Here is a 21,565-nt window from a genome sequence, read left to right as displayed (position 1 = left end):
AAATCTCACAGCTGGTATTGGAGGGCAAGTGGGGCAGCTCTCCTGTCACAAGATGCATTAACTCAGAGCCACGGCAGCTCATCCTTTGATGAAACCTGTTCCCTGCAGGCCAGAGATGCAGCAGGCAATGCAATTCTGGGCTGCATCAATAGGAGTATAGCATCTAGATCAAGGGAAGTAATAGTGCCACTGTATTCTGCTCTGGTCAGACCTCACCTGGAGTACTGTGTCCAGTTCTGGGCACCACAGTTCAAGGAGGACACTGACAAACTGGAACGTGTCCAGAGGAGGGCAACCAAAATGGTCAAAGGCCTGGAAACGATGCCTTATGAGGAACGGCTAAGGGAGCTGGGCATGTTTAGCCTGGAGAAGAGGAGGTTAAGGGGTGATAGGATAGCCATGTTCAAATATATAAAAGGATGTCACATAGAGGAGGGAGAAAGGTTGTTTTCTGCTGCTCCAGAGAAGCGGACACAGAGCAATGGATCCAAACTACAAGAAAGAAGATTCCACCTAAACATTAGGAAGAGCTGTTTGACAGTGGAATTTGCTGCCAAGGAGTGTGGTGGAGTCTCCTTCTTTGGAGGTCTTTAAGCAGAGGCTTGACAACCATATGTCAGGAGTGCTCTGATGGTGTTTCCTGCTTGGCAGGGGGTTGGACTCGATGGCCCTTGTGGTCTCTTCCAACTCTATGATTCTATTCTATGATTCTAGGCCACAACCAAATAAACGAAAAGTCCCACAACCAAATAAACGAAATACACCATGGCTTCTTTTCCAGGTCCGAGAGGTCTGGGATCCTTTAATTTGAAATCGAGGAAGAGTAGCGTTTACATAACTCAAGCCACTTTGCCTTTTATCCTCACCGGGCGGCTGATTTCGAGAATACGAGGAGAAGGAACGTATTGGAGAGCCGCCTTGGAAACCTGGAGCGGATCGCGTTTGTCAAAGGTGTAGATTTTGGGTTTGGACAGCTCGTCATACTTTGCCGCTCCAGCAGGATGGTGAATTAGTTTTCTATGTGGCTCTGTAGGAGTGAACAAAAAGAGAAGAGAAAACGGCTAAATTCGACACAAGCAGCCCTTTCCCCAAAAGTTCGAAGGTCTAAAGCCTAGAGGCGATGCAAAATCGCTCACAACCGTTGGATTTGGGAGCATTCCACTGTCTTGGGGAATTCACATTATAGGGCGAAACGTGTCGCCGACAAGTCTCATGTCAGGATACCTCAGATATCGTTGGCATATCAGTGATAGCCTTGGAAGATAAAGGTGGCATATGCATGCAATTAGTATGGAAAGGAAGAAACTTGCGAATGCTAGGTGACAGAATGAGTGGCGCCTCTCTCATTGGTGGTTGGGGAAGCACTGCGGTCACTGGGCAATCAAATTTCTGAAGGAGAAGAAGAGTTTGGATTTGATATCCCGCCTTTCACTCCCCTTCAGGAGTCTCAAAGCGGCTAACATTCTCCTTTCCCTTCCTCGCCCACAACAAACACTCTGTGAGGTGAGTGGGGCTGAGAGACTTCAGAGAAGTGTGACTGGCCCAAGGTCACCCAGCAGCTGCAGGTGGAGGAGCGGAGACGCGAACCCGGTTCCCCAGATTACGAGTCCACCGCTCTTAACCACTACACCACACTGGCTCTCAGATTTCCCCCCAAGTTTTTCGAAAATGTGTTTGACCACATAAAAGATATGCACCACAAAAGCTCTCAGACCACCTTTGGGTCTGTTAAAAACACTTGTCTGGCCCCCCAGCCTCATGCACATCTGTTCAGCAGCCAGGTGTTGTTTTTCTTCCTGGCCCAGAGGCAAAGAAGGCAGCTGAACCCCCAGCAAAATAATAGAAGGCAGTACAGTGGTACCTCGGGTTACATACGTTTCAGGTTACAGACTCCGCTAACCCAGAAATAGTGCTTCAGGTTAAGAACTTTGCTTCAGGATGAGAACAGAAATTGTGCTTCGGCGGCACGGCGGCAGCGGGAGGCCCCATTAGCTAAAGTGGTGCTTCAGGTTAAGAACAGTTTCAGGTTAAGAACGGACCTCCGGAACGAATTAAGTACTTAACCCGAGGTACCACCGTATTTTACTTTTAAAAGATAACTGTTTAAGGAAGTTTTTAATGTTTGATGCCGTATTGTTTTTAATATTCAGTTGGATGCTGCCTAGAGTGGCTGGGGAAACCCAGCCAGATGGGCAGGGTGTAAATAAATTAATTATTATTATTATTATTATTATTATTATTATTATTATTATTATTTTAATTGCTGGCTCTTTCTGTACTCAGGTGTGTGCCTTACAGCTGAGGGTGAGATGCAAGGCAAGTAGTTTTAAAAGTTAGGTGGGAGGTGCCCCCCCCCCAAGCAGAAACAAAAGTCTTCCAAGTTGGCATCTGCAATCCGACTGCCGACGGCTTTTCTCTCAGGGCAGGGGCTGTGCAGGTAGCCATTCCCGCACCGCTGGGCTGTCAGAAGGGGGATCTCAGAAGCCGTTGGGAGCCCTGCTACCAATGCACTTAGGCACCTGTGTTTGTACAGCAATATTCCCATGTTCCTCATCTTCTAAAAATGGGAAGGTTTATTGTTTAAGTGAGCGGCAGGGTGGCACAGACTCCCCACCCGCTTACGTATCCCAGAGGAGCAGCAGCTAGACTTGTCTGGAGACTAAGCTCTCGTCGTCATTAGCAGGAAGATGGAAACGTTATCGCTTACTCTTTGGAACGGAGGGCAGAGTCCGTGGTATGGCTAGAGCAATTATCCTTTGCGTGGGAACAGCGGCCAGTGCTCCTTTGCTCACCTGAAGACGAGAGACAAAGGACAGAGGAAGAGCTGACTGGATCAGGCCAGTAACCCATCAATTCCAGCGTCCCGTTATCACTGTGGCCAGCCTGCGGTTTCTAGCAACTGGTATTCCAACTGTGGAGGCAGAGCCAACTCAGCTCCATAAACTTGCCAAATCCCCAATTAAAGCCACCTACCATAAATAGGTACCGCTCCGGCGGGAAGGTAAACGGTGTTTCCGTGCACTGCTCTGGTTTGCCAGAAGCGGCTTAGTCCTGCTGGCCACATGACCCAGAAGCTGTACGCCGGCTCCCTTGGCCAGTAAAGCGAGATTAGCCCTGCAACACCAGAGTCGGCCACAACTGGACCTAATGGTCAGGGGTCCCTTTACCTTACTTTACCGTATTTTTGGGGACGCGGGTGGCGCTGTGGGTTAAACCACAGAGCCTAGGGCTTGCCAATCAGAAGGTCGGTGGTTCGAATCCCCGCGACGGGGTGACCTCTCATTGCTCGGTCCCTGCTCCTGCCCACCTAGCAGTTCGAAAGCACGTCAAAGTGCAAGTAGATAAATAGGTAGCGCTCCGGCGGGAAGGTAAACGGCGTTTCCGTGCACTGCTCTGGTTTGCCAGAAGCGGCTTAGTCCTGCTGGCCACATGACCTGGAAGCTGTACGCCGGCTCCCTCGGCCAGTAAAGCGAGATGAGCGCCACCACCCCAGAGTCGTTCACGACTGGACCTAATGGTCAGGGGTCCCTTTACCTTTACCATATTTTTCTGTGTATAAGACGCCCTCCATGTACAAGACAACCCCTATTTGTTTTGAACCCAAAATAAAGAACCCAACCTTTTAGACCTCAAACAGAACGGCTTTGATATAGCAACCCCCCAAGATTGCCCCAAGTCAGACATAGGTAAACTCTGCCCTCCAGATGTTTTGGGACTACAACTCCCATCATCCCCTACCACTTGTCCTGTTAGCTAGGGATGATGGGAGTTGTAGTCCCAAAACATCTGGAGGGCTGAGTTTGCCTATGCCTGCCCCAAGTTGTTGAGCTCTTTTTTTGAGATTGCCCAGGGGCTCCAACGCCTTGCACACCCCATAATATATTAAAGCATCAGCAGTGGTCACCCTGTAATGTCTGGCAGAACTCTGTGCTCTGGTTGATAAGTGGATTGGCGATTCTGGCAGCTTCTTCATGGCAGCCGCAGGAACATAGCAAACCCTGACTGCACATGAGACCACCCAAAATTTTTGGGAATTCACCCTATACCAAGAATTATTTACCAAAAATTTTATTCTTTTTGTAAACCACTCTTGAGGGGGTTTTAAATGAAAGCAGTGGGGAGCCGCCACTTAAAAGGACTGTTCTCTTGATGCCACCTTCCATGGTGAGGGCACATGAAGAAGGTCTTCAGATGACAATTTACAGTATAAGTTATACCATATGGGGGATGCGGGTGGCGCTGTGGGTTAAACCACAGAGCCTAGGGCTTGCCGATCAGAAGGTCGGCGGTTCGAATCCCCGTGATGGGGTGAGCTCCCATTGCTCGGTCCCTGCTCCTGCCAACCTAGCAGTTCAAAAGCACGTCAAAGTGCAAGTAGATAAATAGGTACCACTCCGGTGGGAAGGTAAACGGCGTTTCCGTGCGCTGCTCTGGTTCACCAGAAGCAGCTTAGTCCTGCTGGCCACATGACCCGGAAGCTGTACGCCGGCTCCCTCGGCCAGTAAAGCGAGGTGAGTGCCGCAACCCCAGAATCGGTCACGACTGGACCTAACGGTCAGGGGTCCCTTTACCTTTACTTTTATACCATATGGAGGAAAGGAGAATTCATTATACAACAGCGCCAAGACCAGGTTGGTAGGGGCTTTATTAAATGGTCTCCTTCGAGGCCTCCCCAATTTTCAAGTGGTTCCTCTAAATAAATGCTTCGGTACCACTGAACCAAAGCATGAGCAAGTATGCCAGAAGCAGCTGCCCCATGGCCAGGAATAATAGAATTGTAGAGTTGGAAAGGGACCCAAAGGAGCATCTAGTCCACCCCCCCTTGCAATGCTAGGATCACAGTTAAGGTAACAGGCCGGCCAGGGGTATACATACCAACGGATATAGGGGACGGTTTATTTCCCAGGCAGACCGATAAGGCCGGGGCTGTGACAGTTCTATCAGCCTTGACGACGCCTTCACCTTTAGGGCTGCAGCTTTTACCGGCCACGCAGCAGTGGGTCTGGATAAGGGGGAGAATATATTAGGAATTTAGCAATCTAGTAAGAAGAAGAAAAGCCCGCCCACACCTGCAAAAGTCAAGAAGCATAAGGCAAGTTAAAGCAGTCTTTGTGGCAAATCCCCAACTAGGGACTAGCCCTATGTATTCAGAGGGACGCGGGTGGCGCTGTGGGTTAAACCACAGAGCCTAGGACTTGCCGATCAGAAGGTCGGCGGTTCAAATCCCCGTGACGGGCTGAGCTCCTATTGCTCAGTCCCAGCTCCTGCCAACCTAGCAGTTCGAAAGCACATCAAAGTGCAAGTAGATCAATAGGTACCACTCCGGCGGGAAGGTAAACGGTGTTTTCATGTGCTGCTCTGGTTCGCCAGAAGCGGCTTAGTCCTGCTGGCCACATGACCCAGAAGCTGTACTCCGGTTCCCTCGGCCAATAAAGTGAGATGAGCGCCACAACCCCAGAGTCGCTCACAACTGGACCTAATGGTCAGGGGTCCCTTTACCTTAACTTTATGAAGAGGATTTGCCCCCTCAATGTGGCTGTTGTTACAGAGGGAACTAAGGTGAAAAACCCTAACTGTCCGACTCTGATTCTGTTACATAGAAACCAGGCTTGAATTTGTCCCCTGAACAGAACAAAGTCGTCACAACCAAAACTTGGTGACTTGCAGATGTTTCTTCGTGGTGGCCCCCTGATTATGGAATAACCATAAAGGCTTGCCTGATGTCCACTCCATAATCTCTTATAGTGAGAATATTTTTCTGTTGCTCCTTGATTCTTCCACCAAGCTCTACAAATGCATTTTAGCTGCTGTGTCTATGCTGGGTTTGAGGGTTACTTACCTGTATTACCGTTTATCCTTTTTATTACTTATAATTGATTTCATTGTCCAAAACATTGGCATGAATTTTAACAGGCCTGTAAATCACCCAGGGACACGGGTGGCGCTGTGGGTTAAAGCCTCAGCGCCTAGGGCTTGCCGATCGAAAGGCCGGCGGTTCGAATCCCCGTGGCGGGGTGCGCTCCTGTTGCTCGGTCCCAGCACTTGCCAACCTAGCAGTTCGAAAGCACTCTCGGGTGCAAGTAAATAAATAGGGACCGCTTACTAGCGGGAAGGTAAACGGCGTTTCCGTGTGCGGCTCTGGCTCGCCAGAGCAGCGATGTCACGCTGGCCACGTGACCCGGAAGTGTCTCCGGACAGCGCTGGCCCCCGGCCTCTTAAGTGAGATGGGCGCACAACCCTAGAGTCTGTCAAGACTGGCCCGTACGGGCAGGGGTACCTTTACCTTTAAATCACCCAGAGGTAAATGAGATGCAATAGGCAAAAAAAAAAGTTTCAGGCAAAATACATCTATGTATTTTCTTTTTACAGCTGTTATTCTCTCCCCCCTCCAAATAAAAACCCCACCCACCCAGTATGTGTTTTGTTCGGGTGATTTTTTGGTCTGGTTACATTCTCTCCCTACCTGTCCCCGCTGTAGTCTGAATTGACCTTTTTGGATCGAGACAGGACTTCCTGCCGGGGAGTTAAGACTGCAAAAGAACAGGTGGAGGAAGAAAGGTAAATAGATGTGAACATTGATATAGCCTTGCCAGAATGCGATCAGATTAGCCCATCTGCGCCAAGAACATCATCTTCTCCCCTAGCTTGACATTAGGGGGGTGGGAGAGAAATTTGATTCCTTTTTTCATTTAAGGCCAAGCCTCTCTAATTCACCCCTTTTCCAAAACAACACGGAAACACAGCCCTCCTTCCAAAATTTGCACTTTTGCGAATTTTGCAATGCAGTTCTCCAACCAAGAAAAGTATACAGAAAAATTCGTGTGCTAGAACCGGAAATAGCTTGCAGATAATGGACGTGGGTGGCGCTGTGGATAAAACCTCAGCGCCTAGGGCTTTCCGATCGCATGGTCGGCGGTTCGAATCCCCGCGGTGGGGTGAGCTCCCGTCTTCGGTCCCAGCTCCTGCCCACCTAGCAGTTGGAAAGCACCCCTAAGTGCAAGTAGATAAATAGGGACCGCTTTATAGCGGGAAGGTAAACGGCGTTTCCATGTGCTGCGCTGGTGCTGGCTTGCCAGAGCAGCTTCGTCACGCTGGCCTCGTGACCCGGAAGTGTCTTCGGACAGCGCTGGCCCCCGGCCTCTTAAGTGAGATGGGCGCACAACCCTAGAGTCGGACACGACTGGCCCGTACGGGCAGGGGTACCTTTACTTTATCTTTACTTAATGGGCTTAGGATTTTATTTATGTTAAGTGATGAATTAATATGGTTAATTATATAAGGTGAAGATTTAAGGATGTTAATGTTTAAGTTAAATTTCATAAAAATTGGGATTTGGAAAACCGTTAAAAGGACATGCAATGAAATTCAACCAAGGGGAAGCGAGGAAGTCACTTAACAAAGTTAATAACTGTAATTTTCAATAAGGATATGATTTATGTTTTTTTTATGTTTGTCTTGTGTGTTTGTTTGTTTATAACATTGTGAAAACCAATAAAATTTTTGGAAAGAAAAAAAGAAAAGAAAAATTCATTTGCTAGGATAAAGCATGCGAAAGACCACATGTTAAAGAAAACAGTTCAATTCTTTTATTTTCTTAACTTGCCTGGAACTGTTATTCTAGGCTGCGCCTTAGGTATCTTATCTACCCAGTATACAGAAGGCCTGCGGAAATAGAAAGGCGGGAGAGATGGTTAGAGATGAGTTGGCAGAATATCTCCCTCTCCTGCAATTGTGACACCTATCCTGCTGCTCCCTTCGTGTCAAGAACAGGCCAGTCCACTTCCGCTCAGCCTCTGTTCTGGTGTTTATCTGCCCTCACCCTTTTAGTTGGGACGTGGGTGGCGCTGTGGGTTAAAGCCTCAGCGCCTAGGACTTGCCGATCGAAAGGTTGGCGGTTCGAATCCCCGTGGCGGGGTGCGCTCCCGTCGTTCGGTCCCAGCGCCTGCCAACCTAGCAGTTCGAAAGCACCTTCGGGTGCAAGTAGATAAATAGGGACCGCTTACTAGCGGGAAGTTAAACGGTGTTTCCGTGTGCTGCGCTGGCTCGCCAGAGCAGCGATGTCACGCTGGCCACGTGACCCGGAAGTGTCTCCGGACAGCGCTGGCCCCCGGCCTCTTAAGTGAGATGGGCGCACAACCCTAGAGTCTGTCAAGACTGGCCTGAACGGGCAGGGGTACCTTTACCTTTACTTTTACTACCCTTTTAGTATTGATGAATATTAATTTACAAAGCCCTGATCAACTTAGGCCCGGGGGCACCTCAGCGTAGGGTTGCCACCCATCCCTAGAAAAACGAGCATCCTTTTTCTTTTCACATATTCAAGCTCCTCCTCCTCCTCCTGCAAATTGTGTGAGGAGGGTGGATCGATCACCAAAATCACCTGCGGCGGCATCGACGGTCATTCCCTGAATTGGCAAGGCTCATTCAACATCAGCAAGCAGCCCAGTCTTGTGGAACTTCCTTTTCAACCTTTTAAATGCCTGCTGGAAACTTTCCTGTTCTGCCAGGCTTGTGCAGACAGTGAAGAACGCATCGTTCCATCTGATGGTTTTTGCTGTTTAATGTGCAATTGTTGTAAACTGCTCTGATGAAGCAAGTGTTAAGGGAGGGATGGGCAGACGTCCTCCCTCCAGCCCATAGATCTCGCCTGGCAATGCCATTTCATCAAAACTGTGGGCACCTCCCATCATACATGCTGTCAGGTGCTGGGCAGTTAGAGGTTCAGCAGCCAATGAATGATCAGGAACCTTAAGGTGTGCCCCTGATCAGTGCCGGATTTACCTATAAGCTAAACAAGCTATAAGGACGCGGGTGGCGCTGTGGGTTAAACCACAGAGCCTAGGACTTGCCGATCAGTAGGTTGGTGGTTCAAGTCCCCATGACGGGGTGAGCTCCCGTTGCTCGGTCACTGCTCCTGCCAACCTAGCAGTTCGAAAGCACGTCAAAGTGCAAGTAGATAAATAGGTACTGCTCTGGCGGGAAGGTAAATAGCGTTTCCGTGCACTGCTCTGGTTTGCCAGAAGCGGCTTAGTCATGCTGGCCACATGACCCGGAAGCTGCACGCCGGCTCCCTCGGCCAATAAAGCGAGATGAGCGCCACAACCCCAGAGTCATCCATGACTGGGCCTAATGGTCAGGGGTCCCTTTACCTTTACCTAAACAAGCTATAGCTGAGGGTCTCACTCTTGGCCCGCCCCCCCCCAAAAAAAATGTAAAGGGGGGAAATAACCCGGATGTACATTTCCAAAATAAAAGATACAAAACACATAAAATAAAACCTAGATACAGCAACAGTATTTTGTGTTGTGTAGGCTCCTGTGATGTAAGTCATGGGCCCCGCCTGCTAGCCTGCTCCCTAAAATATCACTGGTTTGCTCATTTCTATATAGAGGGTGCCTACATTCTGCATGGACTCGTTGCATGGCAACATGCGCAAGTGGCTTGAGATACCTATGAGGTCCATAAATGACCATATAGCATATATTCAACACAAAAAACAGCGGCAATTTGTGGTTGACAAAGGGCAGCTGGACATAGAAAGGGCCCCATTACCTTCAGTAGCTTAGGGCTCGCCAAACCTAAATCCAGCCCTGTCCCTGATTCTGCCTTGGCAAGGGAAGTTCGCATGACAAAGTCCTTGATCCTCGGAGTGGTCTAACCTTCAGTCTCTCTTCCCAGGGAACACTGGGAATTGCAGCTGTATGAGGAGAATTTGGGTCTCCCGACAACTTTCAGCACTCATAAGAAACTATACAGCTCCCAGGATTCGCTGAAAGGGAGCCATGGTTGTCCAGAGTGAAAGACATTCATGCAGTGCATAGTTCAACTACGGACCTCACTTCCACAAATGGCAGGGATGGCGGCCACCAACTTGGATGGCTTTGAAAGAGGATTGGACCAAGTCAGGGGGGCACAAAGCTATCAGTGTCTCCTCGCCACAATGGCTCCGCTCTGCCTCCACAAGTCAGAGGCACTGATGCTTCAGAACACCATTTGCCAGAAGCTACAGGAGGCAAGAGGGACGCGGGTGGCGCTGTGGGTTAAACCACAGAGCCTAGGACTTGCTGATCAGAAGGTCGGCGGTTTGAATCCCCGCGACGGTGTGAGCTCCCATTGCTTGGTCCCAGCTCCTGCCCACCTAGCTGTTCGAAAGCACATCAAAGTGCAAGTAGATAAATAGGTACCGCTCCAGCGGGAAGGTAAACGGCGCTTCCATGCGCTGCTCTGGTTCGCCAGAAGCGGCTTAGTCACGCCGGCCACATGACCCGGAAGCTGTACGCCGGCTCCCTCGGCCAGTAAAGCGAGATGAGCGCCACAACCCCAGAGTCGGCCACGACTGGACCTAATGGTCAGGGGTCCCTTTACCTTACAGGAGGCGAGAGTGCTCTTGTTTTTGCTGATCCAGCAGGACTCTTAACGTTCTCTAAACACAGAGTGCAGATAAGGCCACAGCGCAATTTAGCTGGATGCAATCCTGGAAACGCGGGTTGGGACGCGGGTGGCGCTGTGGGTTAAAGCCTCAGCACCTAGGACTTGCCGATCGAAAGGTCGGCGGTTCGAATCCCCGTGGCAGGGTGCGCTCCCGTCGTTCGGTCCCAGCGCCTGCCAACCTAGCAGTTCGAAAGCACCTTCGGGTGCAAGTAGATAAATAGGGACCGCTTACCAGCGGGAAGGTAAACGGCGTTTCCGTGTGCGGCTCTGGCTCGCCAGAGCAGCGATGTCACGCTGGCCACGTGACCCGGAAGTGTCTTCGGACAGCGCTGGCTCCCGGCCTCTAGAGTGAGATGAGCGCACAACCCTAGAGTCTGGCAAGACTGGCCCGTACGGGCAGGGGTACCTTTACCTATTTAATCCTGGAAATGCTATGCTAAAACTCAAACGGTGGTTGCTCCTGCTGGGGTTGAGAGGTCTAGGAACCAGGTTCTTACCTGCAGAAGACGGTTTGGTGGATAATTTTCGGCTGGGCAAGGATGCTGGTGCGGTCTTGCTTCTGAATCCATTCCGGAGGCATGAGTTGACAGGGCACCTGACTCTGGAGACCTCCAGATCACCCAACAGGCAGACTAAGCCTGTGGTTTAGAGTGCCAGCAAAAACAAGAGATTTTTTTTTTGAGATACAGTATGACCTCGGGTTACATATGCTTCAGGTTACAGACTCCGCTAACCCAGAAATAGTGCTTCAGGTTTAGAACTTTGCTTCAGGATAAGAACAGAAATCAGGAGGCCCCATTAGCTAAAGTGGTGCTTCAGGTTAAGAACAGTTTCAGGTTAAGAACAGACCTCCGGAACGAATTAAGTACTTAACCCGAGGCACCATTGTGTGTGTGTGTGTGTGTGTGTGTGTATATGTATATATATATATATACACACACACAATGTATATATGTGTGTGTGTGTGTATACATATATATATATATATATATATATATATATATACATACATATATATATATGGGACGCGGGTGGCGCTGTGGGTAAAACCTCAGCGCCTAGGACTTGCCAATCGCATGGTCGGCGGTTCGAATCCCCGCGGCGGGGTGCGCTCCCGTTGTTCGGTCCCTGCACCTGCCAACCTGGCAGTTTGAAAGCACCCCCGGGTGCAAGTAGATAAATAGGGACCGCTTACCAGCGGGAAGGTAAACGGCGTTCCGTGTGCTGCGCTGGCTAGCCAGGTGCAGCTTGTCACACTGGCCATGTGACCCGGAAGTGTCTTCGGACAGCGCTGGCTCCCAGCCTCTAGAGTGAGATGAGCGCACAACCCTAGAGTCTGTCAAGACTGGCCCGTACGGGCAGGGGTACCTTTACATACATACATACATACATACATACATATGTATGTATGTAAGTTGATTAATTGATTTCCCCAGACAACCAAAAAATACATAGTAGTAAACAAAACCTACAGAGCAAATATTGACTGTGAGTTTAGTCCCAATACTACTCCTTGACGTCAGAGACAGCAATGTGGAAAGCCAAAGGAAACAATTTATAATGGTTTAATCTAGCAACCAAGTGTTACATTTGTTATCAGGGATGGGAGTGCTTGAGTAAGAATGAGCACATCTGTCAATTTTGGTTTCTCATTTCCCCAAACTTCACTTTGACATTTCTGCAGCAATTTGCAATTTAATAATAATAAAAACTCCTAAAAATCCACCGACGTTTTAGAGCAAATTCCCCCATATTTTGCAGGGTGTTTTACAGCTTCGGCAATTCTGGGGAGGCGGGAAGGCGGCCTCTTGAGTGAGATGGGCGCACAACCCTAGAGTCTGTCAAGACTGGCCCGTACGGGCAGGGGTACCTTTACCTTTACTGTGTATTATTTGAAAATATTGATACCGACCATCACCACTAGGGGGCAGCCCTGGCCAAAATATGCACACTGTGTTTTATTTGCAAAGGTGAATATGTTCTGCCATGACCACAGTGCGAGAATTAGGCCTAATCTATAGATAGGAATTATTTGTGCAACGGGAGGTGAACTGACCTGATGCTTACCTCCTGGGCAAATGTGCTGATCAGAAGGTATCTCTTATCTACCAGATCTCACACTTCTGAAATAGTCATCCGACACAGTCTTTAGCTAAAGAAAGAAAGAGGGGAGAGAGAGGAAAAAAGATTAAAACCAAATTTTCGTTTCATACATTTTGAGAGAGAAATAGAATTTTCATGTGCCGCTCCACAGATTAAATAAATAATAATAATAATTTATTATTTGTAGCCCGCCCATCTGGCTAGGTTTCCCTAGCCACTCTGGGCGGCTCCCACAAAGACCAAAAATACACTAAGATGTCACACATTAAAAACTTCCCTGAACAGGGCCGTCTTAAGATGTCTTCAGATTAATGTGAAATAGATTCGCCTACCCTGAGAAATAAAAAGTCACGTCTTTCCTCACTCTGCATAGGGACATAGCAATCAGCCTTTCCCCCCAAGGCAGAGATCATTGGGCCCATCAAGCTCTGTACTGTCTGCACTGGCTGGCAGCAGCTCTCCAGGGCTTAGGCAAGGGTACATTTCCAGCCCCACCTGGAGATGCCATGGGGGGGGGCAACATTTGTTAAGGGTGCAGAGAGTTGCTGAGAGACCCTGGTTCCTCTCATACAAACCCCAGGGATTGGTTGTTAAACCACGCTGGCAACTCTAGATATGGATAGGAGAAGCCACGGGGGGAAACCGAGAACCACTAAGGATGCTGAGAGTTTTCGGGGGTGGTTAAAAACTTGGGAACTATGGGAATTGCAGCTCAGGGGGGGGGGTGAGGTCTCTGAACGTCTCTCAGCACCCACAACAAACGATGCACTTCCCAGGATTATTTGGGGGGGGGGGAGAAGCTATGGCTGCTTAAAGTCCTTTAAAAATATAGTGCCCCCCTTTTCTTTCCAGCCTTGGTTCCCCTCCCCACATATCCCCCTTCAAGATACTAGCCTGTCCCGAGTCTATCCATGGCTCAACAGAGTGCATCAGTGCTAGCATCTGTTGCCATGGAGATGGTGATAGCGTCTTCCGTTGCCTGGGAAACCCCTTTGGACCAAATACCTAGCTGGCAACGGGAACATTAGAAGGAAGCCTTGCCGGATCAGACAAAATGGTCTGTCCGGATCAGCCTTTCCCAACTTGGTGCCCTCATGATGTTTAGGACTGGGACTCCCAGCCCAGAGCTAGAGACCCAGGGTCGCCTTCCTCTGCATACTTGCCAGCTTGTCAACGTCCTCCTTAAATTGTGGTGCCCAGAATTAGACACAGGACTCCAGGCGTGGTCTGACCAGGGCAGAAGTGAGCCGTGAAAGCTTGCTGGGTGACTTTGGGCCAATCACCATCTCTTAGCCTAAATGCCATGGTCCAGTCTAGGGGCAATCGAAGTCCCGGCTGAGGATGTCGGAACCAGGGACAAGATGGTGGGGTGGGAGCAGGAACAAGAGTCCAGAAGTCAGGGGTCCGAGGGTCAGGAAGCAGGGAGTCACAAAGTCAAGGGTCGAGAAGCAAGGAGTCACAAAGTCAAGGGTCCGAGGTTCGAGAAGCAAGGATTCATGAAGTCAGAGGTCTGAGGTTCAAGAAGCAAGGAGTCACGAAGTCAAGGGTCCGAGGTTCAAGAAGCAAGGAGTCACGAAGTCAAGGGTCCGAGGGTCGAGAAGCAAGGAGTCACAAAGTCAAGGGTCCGAGGTTCGAGAAGCAAGGAGTCACAAAGTCGGGTCCGAGGGTCGAGAAACAGGGAGTCACAAAGTCAAGGGTCCGAGGGTCGAGAAACAGGGAGTCACAAAGTCAAGGGTCCGAGGGTTGAGAAACAAGAAGCCAAACACAGCAAGGCAGGAAACATGTTACTGTGGCAAAGAGCAGAAAGGAAATGCTGACCTTATATCCCTTCCCGGCTCTTGCCACCAGGTGCAGCGAGTTACCAAGCGGCCTCACCTGTGCGGCCGCGCCTTGTCTCTCCAGAACAAACTTAGGAAGGCCCCAGTCCTGCGAAGCCCTACTGGTCCCAGGGCCTGGCCCCTGCACGCACTCCTGACACTAACCTACCTCACAAGGTTGTTGTGAGGAGGGGAATCATGTACACCGCCTTGAGATTTGTGGAATAAAAAGGTCTATAAATGATATAATAATTTGGAGTGCGGCAGTACCCATGCTTGGAATTCCCTGCCCTTATTCCCCCTCCCCAATTTCTATTTTTTCTTTCTATCTATCTATCTATCTATCTATCTATCTATCTATCTATCTATCTATCTATCTTACAGCTGTGTTGCATACTCAAACAAAACCAAAGAAAGACAACTCTCTACTCTGGAGATAATCTGCAGGGCACAATGTAGGAATCAGGGCCTTCAGGGTGGTGGCACCTGCCCTGGTGTCCTTTGCCACCTACCAAAGACCTTCCTCTTCCACCAAGCCATTCGAGTGAAGCTCTCTCCCTTCATCTGCACTGGAATTGTTTGAAAGACTTTTGCAACGTTTTATTGCTTGCCGCTTGCCCCCTTAGGCTCCTTCGGGGTGGGGGTGTAAAGGCAGGGTATCCATTTAATAAAATTAATTTGTTGTTTAGTCGTTCAGTCGTGTCCGACTCTTCGTGACCCCCTGGACCAGAGCACGCCAGGCACTCCTGTCCTCCACTGCCTCCCGCAGTTTGGTCAAACTCATGCTGGCAGCTTCAAGAACACTGTCCCACCATCTCGTCCTCTGTCGTCCCCTCTCCTTGTGCCCTCCATCTTTCCCAGCATCAGGGTCTTTTCCAGGGAGTCTTCTCTTCTCCTGAGGTGGCCAAAGCCTTGGAGCCTCAGCTTCACGATCTGTCCTTCCAGTGAGCACTCAGGGCTGATTCCTTCAGAATGGCGAGATTTGATCTTCTTGCAGTCCATGGGACTCTCAAGGGTCTCCTCCAGCACCATAATTCAAAAGCATCCATTCTTCGGTGATCAGCCTTCTTCGTGGTCCAGCTCTCACTTCCATACATCACTACTGGGAAAACCATAGCTTTTACTATACTGACCTTTGTTGGCAAGGTGATGTCTCTACTTTTTAAAATGCTATCTAGGTTTGCCATTGCTTTCCTCCCAAGAAGCAGGCGTCTCTTAATTTCGTGGCTGCTGTCACCATCTGCAGTGCTGTCACCATCTGCAGTGATTAATAAAATTAATAACATGACACATTTTTATGTGTGCGTTATTTTCACTAAGGCGGTGTTTCCAAACACGAGGGTTGCCCGGGACACTGGCGGTCTGCAGAGACATCCCAAGAGGTTCATATCCTTTCCCCTGCTTTCAAATAAGAATGAGAATTCCCTCCCATTGTTCCAATGGAAGGAAATGAACGGAACTGAATCGCACCAGCTTTGGGCATGGCAAATGGCACGGAGGGTGTTGCAGCGGAGGAAACAGGAAATCCAGCATCCGATCTTCCTGAGATTTGAGCTCTCCTTTGAGGGTCCCGGGACGCCAGGGCCCATAATTTCATTTGCCCTTTGGTTAAGCTTTGGACTACAGCAGTGAGAGGGACGCGGGTGGCGCTGTGGTCTAAACCACAGAGCCTAGGGCTTGCTGATCAGAAAGTCGGTGATTTGAATCCCCGCGACTGGGTGAGCTCCTGTTGCTCTGTCCCTGCTCCTGTCAACCTAACAGTTCGAAAGCACGTCAAAGTGCAAGTAGATAAATAGGTACCACACCGGCGGGAAGGTAAACGGTGTTTCCGTGCGCTGCTCTGGTTCGCCCGAAGCTGCTTAGTCATGATGACCACATGACCCGGAAGCTGTACGCCGGCTCCCTCGGCCAGTAAAGCGAGATGAGCTATGCTTGCAAATGATCTGGCTGCTGCTACGGAGTTCGGATTCACGTTACAAGGAAGGCAATTACGACTGAACATCAGGAATAACTTCCTGACGGTGAGAACTGCTTGAGAGTGTAATGTTGTTGTTGAGTCGTTCAGTTGTGTCCGCCTCTTTGTGACCCCCTGGACCAGAGCACGCCAGGCCCTCCTGTCTTCCACTGCCTCCCGCAGTTTGGTCAAACTCATGCTGGCAGCTTCAAGAACACTGTCCCACCATCTCGTCCTCTGTCGTCCCCTTCTCCTTGCGCCCTCCATCTTTCCCAACATCAGGGTCTTTTCCAGGGAGTCTTCTCTTTTCATGAGATGGCCAAAGTACTGGAGCCTCAGCTTCAGGATCTGTCCTTCCAATGAGCACTCAGGGCTGATTTCCTTCAGAATGAGAGGTTGGATCTTCTTGCAGTCCATGGGACTCTCAAGAGTCTCCTCCAGCACCAGAATTCAAAAGCGTCAAAAGCATCAATGGATTCCCTCAAAAGATGCTGGACTCTCCTTCCTTGGAGCACTTTAAGCAGAGTTTTAATTTAAGCAGCACAGCCAAATCTTTAGGTTGTTAACAGCGCTTGGGTAGAATCCTGTCTCCATTAGAGAAGGCCGAATAAGTTAGCATCGGGGGTGGGAGCAAAGAGAGAGAGAGATCCCTCTTATTCTCTTTCGGAGCAAAAAGGGGGGGAAAAAAGCTTTCTGGGGCCATTCTGAATATTCATTGCTTCACGATGAATATTCAGATAATGGATTTGGCAGCGCAAAGATCTCCAATAGGGAATTCATTCGGCCAAGGAGGCTCTGTGCTGGAGCTGATTATTATGGCCTGGGGAGGCAGCATCTCACAACCAGCTTATGACGCGGCATGAATATGACATCCGATGCACTTCTGGTGTGCATTTTCACAGAACCATGGAGTTGTAAGGTTCCCTCAGGGGTCATCTAATCCAACCCCCTTGATCTATTTCCAGGTGTGCGCTCTGTGGAGCAGTTGCAGCAACAGACAGCCATGCTCCCGGTCCACCAGTTTACGTACCTTTCCCCGATGGACTCTGCGCATGCAGCCGGAGACTATGCCTGCATGGCAACGGCCTCTGCCCACCCCTTTTCAGAGGAGGTTAAGGGGTGATATGATAGCCATGTTCAAATATATAAAAGGATGTCACATAGAGGAGGGAGGAAGGTTGTTTTCTGCTGCTCCAGAGAAGCGGACACGGAGCAATGGATCCAAACTACAAGAAAGAAGATTCCACCTCAACATTAGGAAGAACTTCCTGACAGTAAGAGCTGTTCGACGGTGGAATTTGCTGCCAAGGAGTGTGGTGGAGTCTCCTTCTTTGGAGGTCTTTAAGCAGAGGCTTGACAACCATATGTCAGGAGTGCTCTGATGGTGTTTCCTGCTTGGCAGGGGGTTGGACTCGGTGGCCCTTGTGGTCTCTTCCAACTCTATGATTCTATGACCCCTCTTAGTTCTGGGAGACAGTGGTGCAGGGAAAGGTTGGGAAGCCCCTGGCCCTTCACCTGCCTGGCCTGCCTCTTCCTCCTCATCTTCTGAACCTCCCCCTGCCTCCGACTCTTATCTCCTGGTCCCCACAAACCACAGTCCTTTTCCCCCTGAGTCAGACTCTAGCCCCACACTCGTCAGCGTTCTGCCAGACCCTGACAATAAGATGCATAAATATTAAGGAGGTAAAGGGACCCCTGACCGTTAGATCCAGTCGTGGCCGACTCTGGGGTTGCGGCGCTCATCTCGCTTTACTGGCCGAGGGAGCTGGCGTACAGCTTCCGGGTCATGTGGCCAGCAGGACTGAGCCGCTTCTGGCGAACCAGAGCAGCGCACGGAAATGCCGTTTACCTTCCCGCTGGAGTGGTACCTATTTATCTACTTGCACTTTAACATGCTTCCGAACTGCTAGGTTGGCAGGAGCAGGGAGCTCACCCCGTCATTGCGGGGACTTGAACCACCAACCTACTGATCGGCAAGTCCCTGGCTCTGTGGTTTAACCCACAGCGCCACCCGCATCCCTAATATTAAGGAGAATTGCATATAAAAATGTGTGTATTAGGAGAAGTTCTCACTGACAAATCTTAGTGAGTTTTTTTTTTATAGATGATATAAAAATAAATCACAGATTACTGAGGAAATGTGGAGAAGGGGGGGGGGGATGAGAAACAGAGAAATGGATATTGGCTGATTTGTCCATCCTTTATCTACCGCTGATCTCTGATCTTCTTCCTCCAGGAGTCTTCTATTCAACCGAGCAGCTACTCCTCTTGTCTTCGCGTCTTCTGGAAGAGCCAATCAGGAGCCGTGCAATTGCAGGTCCTTTGCTGGGCCTCCAGGGGGCAGCACAACTTCACCCTTAAAACGGAAGCCAGCCAGGCAACTCCAAGCGATGTCGCTGTCGCAACGGCGACCCGAGACCAAACCAATGGCGGTTTGCCCCACAGACAATTTGGGCACTGCCCAAACCTTCTTATCCTTCCCTGTGTTCCCTGTGACGACGTTTGCTGCCTTGCTTCTCGCGCTCGCTTCATCGGAACGTTCATGATGTCATGGCCGACTCGGTTGCGTAGCTTGTGACATCATCTTTTCTAGCCAATCGGTGGATTCGCCTGCTTGGAAAATCGGAACGCCGGCTAGACTCACCCTCTGCCATAACTGCAGGGCCCTACAGTGGTACCTCGGGTTACATACGCTTCAGGTTACATACTCCGCTAACCCAGAAATAGTACCTTGGGTTAAGAACTTTGCTTCAGGATGAGAACAGAAATCGTGCTCCGGCGGCGCAGCAGCAGCAGGAGGCCCCATTAGCTAAAGTGGTGCTTCAGGTTAAGAACAGTTTCAGGTTAAGAACGGACCTCCAGAACGAATTAAGTACGTAACCAGAGGTACCACTGTATTCAACTTTGCATTTAGCACCGCAACATTAAACCCGTTCGCTGTGTGTTTTCCCACTGGCTTGGGTTCATTGATATGACTATTGATTGAGGAAACAGTTTTGGTCTTTTTTTAAAATTGACTTAAGAATATTATACAGACAGCCAAACAAAGAAGTCTAAGTTAACCTTGCCTTCTACCGATAAGAAATAATGATAACTGTTAAAATAATGAAAATACTAAAAATACTTTCCACTTTTGAACTTCTATTCTGGTTACAATATATTACGATTCTATAAGAATCTATTATATCCTTTGCTTTCCCATATATTATTTTATTTCCCAAATTCAACCTAACCCTCCCTCCTCCCCACCGCTTCCCTTCATCTGTGTGAGATCTTCCCAACATAGTATTTTTCTTCTAGTTGCTTTAAAAAAATAAAATAACATGAAAACTGGGCAGCTCCCAACACACAATAAAACATAAAACATTAAAAACTTCCCTAATAATAATAATAATAATAATAATAATAATAATAATAATAATATTTATACCCTAAACAGGGTTGCTTTCAGATGTCTTCTAAAAGTCAGATAGTTGTTTATTTCCTTGGCATCTAATGGGAGGGTGTTCCACAGGGAGGGCGCCACCACCGAGAAGGCCCTCTGCCTGGTTCCCTTAACTTTGCTTCTCACAGGGAGGGAACCACCAGAAGGCCCTCGGCGCTGGACCTCAGCATCCGGGCAGAACAATGGGGGTGGAGATGCTCCTTCAGGTCTACTGGGCTGAGGCCGTTTAGGGCTTTAAAGGTCAGCACCAAGACTTTGAATTGTGCTTGGAAACGTACTGGGAGCCAATGTAGGTCTTTCAAGACCGGTGTTATGTGGTCTCGGTGGCTGTTCCCGGTCCCCAGTCTAGTTGCCGCGTTCTGGATTAGTTGTAGTTTCCGGGTCACCTTCAAAGGGAGCCCCATGGAGAGCACATGGCAGTAGTCTAAGCGGGAGATAACCAGAGCATGCACCACTCTGGCCAGGCCAGTCTGCGGGCAGGTAGGGTCTCATTTTGCGTACCAGATGGAACTGGTAGACAGCTGCCCTGGACACAGAATTGACCTGCGCCTCCATGGACAGCTGTGAGTCCGGAATGACTCCCAGGCTGCACACCTGGTCCTTCAGGGGCGCAGTCACCCCATTCAGGACCAGGAACTCCTCCACACCTGCCCGGCCCCTGTCTCCAAAAAACAGTACTTCTGTCTTGTCAGGATTCAACCTCAATCTGTTAGCCGCCATCCATCTCCATCCCTGACAGAGGCAGGAAAAAGGAGGAGGAGGAGGAGGAAGAAGAAGAAGAGTTTGGATTTGATATCCCGCTTTATCACTACCCGAAGGAGTCTCCAAGCGGCTAACATTCTCCTTTCCCTTCCTCCCCCACAACAAACACTCTGTGAGGCGAATGAGGCTGAGAGACTTCAGAGAAGCCCTGTTCAAATATATAAAAGGATGTCACATAGAGGAGGGAGAAAGGTTGTTTTCTGCTGCTCCAGAGAAGCGGACACGGAGCAATGGATCCAAACTACAAGAAAGAAGATTCCACCTCAACATTAGGAAGAACTTCCTGACAGTAAGAGCTGTTTGACAGTGGAATTTGCTGCCAAGGAGTGTGGTGGAGTCTCCTTCTTTGGAGGTCTTTAAGCAGAGGCTTGACAACCATATGTCAGGAGTGCTCTGGTGGTGTTTCCTGCTTGGCAGGGGGTTGGACTCGATGGCCCTTGTGGTCTCTTCCAACTCTATGATTCTATGATTCTATGATTCTAAGTGTGACTAGCCCAAGGTCACCCAGCAGCTGCAGGTGGAGGAGCGATGAATCGAACCCGGTTCACCAGATTACAAGTCCACCGCTCTTAACCACTACACCACACTGGCTCTCGGATACATTATTGTGGGGGGAATTTAGAATAATAGAATTTCAGAGCTGGAAGGGATGGCAGGGGTCATCCAGTCCAACCCCTGCGATCCAAGAAACCAGTGGGCAGCTATTGGCACAGCCGCTGCCTGATGGTTTGTGCCAAGCGCAAGAACTGGGCCTCAGATCGGTCTTGCGGCCTTTGCCCGTGCCTATGTATTTCCTCAAAGCGAGGTTAAAAGGTAAAGGGACCCCCTGACCATTAGGTCCAGTCGTGACCTACTCTGGGCTTGCGGCGCTCATCTCGCTTTATTGGCCGAGGGAGCCGGCGTACAACTTCCGGGTCATGTGGCCAGCAGGACCGAGCTGCTTCTGGCGAACCAGAGCAGCGCACGGAAACACCGTTTACCTTCCCGCTGGAACGGTACCTATTTATCTACTTGCACTGGCATGCTTTCGAACTGCTAGGTTGGCAGGAGCAG

At 49.6% G+C, this 21,565-nt stretch overlaps 1 protein-coding gene and 1 long non-coding RNA gene across 2 annotated transcripts in view; both read right to left on the bottom strand.

Annotated features, from left to right (window-relative positions):
* LOC310668664 overlaps positions 1–21,565 on the bottom strand; it is a 187,234-nt gene that overhangs the window by 4,624 nt on the left and 161,045 nt on the right. The window lies entirely within an intron of this gene.
* SPMAP2 (sperm microtubule associated protein 2) lies at positions 771–6,576 on the bottom strand (the record flags this gene model as incomplete). The annotated part of the gene is made up of 4 exons (XM_083421991.1): positions 771–1,027; positions 2,708–2,792; positions 4,876–5,002; positions 6,464–6,576. 4 exons carry the CDS (start codon positions 6,574–6,576, stop codon positions 840–842), a joined length of 513 nt encoding a protein of 170 aa, XP_083278117.1. The 3' UTR covers positions 771–839.

Source organism: Podarcis tiliguerta, assembly GCF_965153285.1.
Source record: "Podarcis tiliguerta genome assembly, chromosome: 18".
In the NCBI taxonomy this organism is placed as follows: Eukaryota; Metazoa; Chordata; class Lepidosauria; order Squamata; family Lacertidae; genus Podarcis; species Podarcis tiliguerta.
The sequence above is the reverse complement of the archived record's forward strand: the minus strand, read 5'-3'. Positions and strand labels throughout refer to the sequence as shown.